The following is a 5,281-nucleotide window of genomic DNA, read 5'->3' on the forward strand; positions in this document are numbered from 1 at the left end:
GATTGGTCCCCGCAGATTTGTAACGGTTGCAGGATAAAAAATGTTCTGGTTTCCAGTCTGAGCTGCAGGCAGCAGATCGGGCCGGGTCAACGATGAGATTAGATCAGATTTTCTACAACTTTCTTTTAATTTAGCCACGTATGCATCGCTGTTGTCAAATTGCTAATCGGATCCCCATTTGGTCTTGGTTTCTCGGCTACTGTAAACGGGATCACCCTCCGGTTCAGAGGGTGGAGTCAAAAACGGCAGAACAACAAAGTGAACTTTAGCAATACCAGCTAGCTGCTAGCTAGCTAGCCAAAACCATTCATAAAGGAACAAAACCTAAAAATGGCACCTATTGAATTCAATAACATTGATACGGGAAACAGTTTTTAGACTCCAGGGGTCAACATGGACACTGTTCCTCCCAGTGGCGTAGACTTTGCACCTGTGCGACATCACGGTTTCTAAAATCGCTTTTCTTGGCTCGAGTAAATGTCTATCTCGCTATAGTAAGATGAGCGCTTACGGTACGTACACACCTCCACAACTCGAGCTGCAAAAAAGCTCTGCCCCCCCCACCGGCCAAGGACGTTTGTCAAAAATACGGGGAAGCATTTTGACGCTTTGGCCTCTCTGACGTGGCGGCGTTCTCTGTTAGCGTTAGCTCGCTCATTAGCCACTGAACCGTAGCGGCGTGCAGGCAGAGCGAGCAGCTGCCGGACTAACCTAGTGATCCACTAACCTAGTGATCCAGACTAACCTAATGATAACCTAGTGAGCCAGACTAACCTAGTGACCAGATAACCTATGATAACCTAGTGATCCACTAACCTAGTGACCCAGACTAACTAGTGATCCAGGACTAACCTGTGACCCAGACAACCTAGTGACCCAACTAACCTAGTGACCCAAAATGGTGGATGGCTTGGCCCTCAATTGGGTGTTTTTTCAGCTGACCAGTACAGGGACAGACTGCACATTCACAGCATCACTGTGTGTGTGTGTGTGTGTGTGTGTTGTGTGTGTGTGTGTGTGTGTGGGTGTTTGTTGTGGTGTGTGTGTGTGATGTATGTATGGTATGTGTATGTATGTAATGTGTGTGTAATGTAATGTGTGGTATATCTGTGTGTGTGTACATACATATTTTAAATTTGTTCAAAATCAAAAAATAATAAATATAAACTGATCAGATGTTCAGTTCCAGCAGTAACTCTCATCCTAAACCATCAGTCCAGCTGCGTGAGACGTCCTATTCTTAGTCCACATTCAGCCATGTCTCCCTTCCGTCCATACACTATTCTTCCATTCACTTCTACTGCAGCTGTATGACAGATAAGTCCAAGTGTGTTTCCTGCTTCAGTGCTGTTTCCCGGTCAGGGTTAGACCTTTGTTAATCTAGGGGGGGTGTAGACTTACGCAGCTGTCGGCCAATAGGAACACAGCTGCTCCGGTCTTATTCTAGCATGTTTCTCCAGTTCATCATCGCACAACAGACTACAACCTGCGGCCTCGCTTACAGTCTGGGATCACTGCGATCGGACTGCTGTGTGATCGGGCGGGCCGGCTCTGTGGTCGGCATGAAGCGGGACACTGGACAAACTGCTGGACATTACCCCCCCACACCCACACCCACACACACACCACCAACACACCCACACACACACACACACACACACACACACACACACTGGACCAACAGACTCAAGGACTCCTTTTCCCTCATGCCATCAGACTTACAACTCCTCACTAGGGGAGACAAAAATAGGGCAGAGAGGACAATACCTAACCCAACACTACACATACACGACATATAATACATCCACACACACACCACACAAACTACATACACACACACACACAACACACAACAAACATACATACATATATATACATATACAGACATAACAATACACACACACATACACTCACATACACACACATAGATACGTACATACAACACATACACACACACAACACAATAAGACATACACACACACACATACACACACCACACACACACAACACAACCCACACATACATACATAACATACATACATACATACCACAATACATCCATACATTCCATACATACATACATAACAACTCTTATACTACATCCTACACATACCACAACACATAACACACTACGACACCAACCTAGATACGACATAAGAACATAACAACACATACACACACGATAGATACATCACACACCACACAACACACACACACAAACACACACACACCCACACACACACACACATACATACATACATATATTCATTCATACATACATACATACATACCATACATACAATAACACACCCACATGACACACAACATACACAAAATACAACCATAGATACAAATACACACAATACACCCACATAGTACTACAACACACAAGATACATGCACACATACATACAGACATACATACATAATAATACATACACTCCACCACACACATCCATATAACATACACCACACACACACACACACACACACACACACACACACACACACACACACATATATATACTTACATACACACACCTGGACTGACATTAATACCTGGTCAATTTATCACTTTAACACTGACACTTTGATAATTTATGGTCTTTTTTGTCTTTATTTGACGAATGTTCTTATTCTTATTATTATTATTATTATTATTATTATTATTATTATTATTATTGCTATTATTATTGTTATTATTACTGTTATTTAGTTGTCTTTACACTGTCTTTTTTATCTATTTTTCTTTTCTTGCTAAAACGGCAGCTGCAATTTTCAAGTTCCTCGCGGGAGTCATCCCAGAAGGATCAATAAAGACCAGTCTAATCATGTATGACCACATTAGAACCGGGACACGGCGTTGTTTTGGTAAACAGAACTGGACCGTGAATGTAAAGTTGAAGCCATATTCATGCTGGATGCAAAGGGGTCAGCCATGGGAATCCTGCTGCAGATGTACTTCATTCAACATTAGACACATTTCTTTGAACAGGATCAAGCTGTGCTGCGCTTAAAGAACACTCAACATTTAATTAAAGGTGCATTATTTGTTCGGACGTCAACCTCCGAGCCACACGCACCCCCATAAATGTGTCAACGGCTTTACTTCTGTTCCCTGGGACTTGTTTTAATTGAAAGTTAGCAAATAATACACTAAACCAGGTGAAGGAACCTTCTGCGACTAAGTTTGAAAAACGCAAAATTCTGACTCTCTGTGACTCCAAATCGTTGCCACAGAAACTGCTCTTTTGAGGTGTTTTGTGTTTTATTTTAAAGGTGCATTTTAATTCAGATTGTGTGGCGTAGTTAGTTTTCTGTAACTCGTTATTGTTGCTGTTTATCTTGAAAAGATTCTTTTTTAAATCTCAATGAGGCTTTCAATGCAAAACAAAATAAATAAACTTAGATTAGAGTAAAAAAAACAAGCAGTATTAAAGTCTCTACCTTATATTTATATGTATGTGTGTGTGTGTGTGTGTGTGTGTGTGTGTGTGTGTGTGTGTGTGTGTGTGTGTGTTATGAGACCAGAATTACCAGCTGCACCTCCTGCAACCATCTATAATTACATAAACAAACCCTGCTCAGGTATTATAATAATAACATTATATGTAACGGTAGAATCCAACTTTTTACAACTGAAAGTCACCTCAAACTGCAGCAACTCAACGGTGAAACTTCTCCGTTGAGCAATTTCAGTCTTGAAATGTGTTACGTTGATATCAATCAGATTGCGTAGCCCTCCCCCCCCCCTCCCCGTAACCCCGACAACATGAGGACGGGGGGGGGGGGGGGGGGGGGGGGGGGGAGGAAGAAGCAACTTGCTGAGCATGTTGTTACTGGTCCTGTGGTGGAGCTCAAGGCAACGTTGCCTCTAAATCAGCCCGAGTGAGGTGTTAGGTGGTACATGCGTGCGTGTGTGTGTGTGTGTGTGTGTGTGTGTGTGTGTGTGTGTGATCCATTATGCCCATGTATACAAAAGGGAGAAACAGCAGTAGAAAGACAAACAAATAGAAAGTTGAACCAAACCAAACCAAAAAGACAGAAAACAGGTTTTTCCAATTACTCCAATTTACGCGACAATCAAACGCTATGATGACTTAAGGATGTTTTAGGGCGTTATGTGGACCAAACTGTACATGAGAAGGCTATATTTTTATATACGTTTTAAAAACAAAACCATGTGAATAAGTCACACATGTCTGGCCCTTGATGTGATTCTCATTCTCCAATCGGTAAAACTAGGTTTGACACCCCTGGAAATAATGCATCATGCTCATAAAAAAGGGAGAAATGGCAGTAGAAAGACAAAAAAACAAATACTCCGAAAGACGCACTCCGCCATCACAAACGTTACCTCTCCAGCCATTTCCACTGCAGGAACCTGTTGTAGTACATGCTGTCGAGGTAGTCCGCGAAGGGCGCCATGCTCAGGTAGTCGTGGATCAACCTGGGGACAACACAACAAAGAGCGTCTGCAGGTCGGTCTCGGCCCCAAAAAAGCTGCCGAGGCTAAATGTCAGAGCCACTGAACACTTGAGTTAGTTGATTTTAATCAACTTTTAGTCGCTTCACAGAAAATCAACGTTGATTAAAAGTAATCTTTCAACTTTAAATGCCTGATTTTTTTTTTTTTTTTTTTCTGCTTCCAGCTTCCCTGATGTGAGAATGTACAGTTTATTTTATTTTTCTCTGTTTTATGTAATAAAAAAACTGTATAAGTCCGAATACGGGAAATATGGGAAACAATGAGCCATTTTTGTTGTATTGCCTGACATTTTGAATTAATTGATTATTTAAAAAGTAAACAATAGATTCATCAATTTTAAAAAAAGAAAAAAGTGTTCGCTGCAGCCATAGTAAAGTAACACTTTTTAATCAGTGAATTATAATTGTAGAACTGAACCGGTTCTTTGCTTTTCCACACAAATAAACCTGGTTCTGGGCCAAGAACACGGGTTCCAACTCCGCACCAACTCAGCGCTTGTCTAGAGATTAGAACCGGGTACGTCAGGTGCGGGGGGGCAGGGGGGGGTTATCATGACGTTTGAAAACCAAAACGTTTGGCGGGCCATTTTGAAAACCCCGGTCAGCTGTTAAACCTAGAGAGCTGCTGATGTTAGCTTTGGACCTGGATGGGGAACCAGAACCACCGGGGTCTGGGGAGGAAACCAGAACCACCGTGGTCTGGGGAGGACACCAGAACCACCGTGGTCTGGGGAGGAACCTAACGGTCTGCTGACTCTCAGGCTGGGGAAGATCCAGCTGGTTCTTAGAGAACT

At 42.5% G+C, this 5,281-nt stretch overlaps 1 protein-coding gene across 1 annotated transcript in view; it reads right to left on the reverse strand.

Moving 5' to 3' along the window:
• Positions 1-5,281, reverse strand: part of grk6 (G protein-coupled receptor kinase 6) — a gene marked incomplete at its 3' end in the record, with an annotated part of 106,977 nt that overhangs the window by 18,957 nt on the left and 82,739 nt on the right. Inside the window, 1 exon segment of the mRNA XM_032534618.1 lies at positions 4,357-4,449. Within this exon segment, the coding sequence (XP_032390509.1) occupies positions 4,357-4,449 (93 nt within the window).

Source organism: Etheostoma spectabile, chromosome 13 (genome assembly GCF_008692095.1).
Source record: "Etheostoma spectabile isolate EspeVRDwgs_2016 chromosome 13, UIUC_Espe_1.0, whole genome shotgun sequence".
Classification (NCBI taxonomy): domain Eukaryota; kingdom Metazoa; phylum Chordata; class Actinopteri; order Perciformes; family Percidae; genus Etheostoma; species Etheostoma spectabile.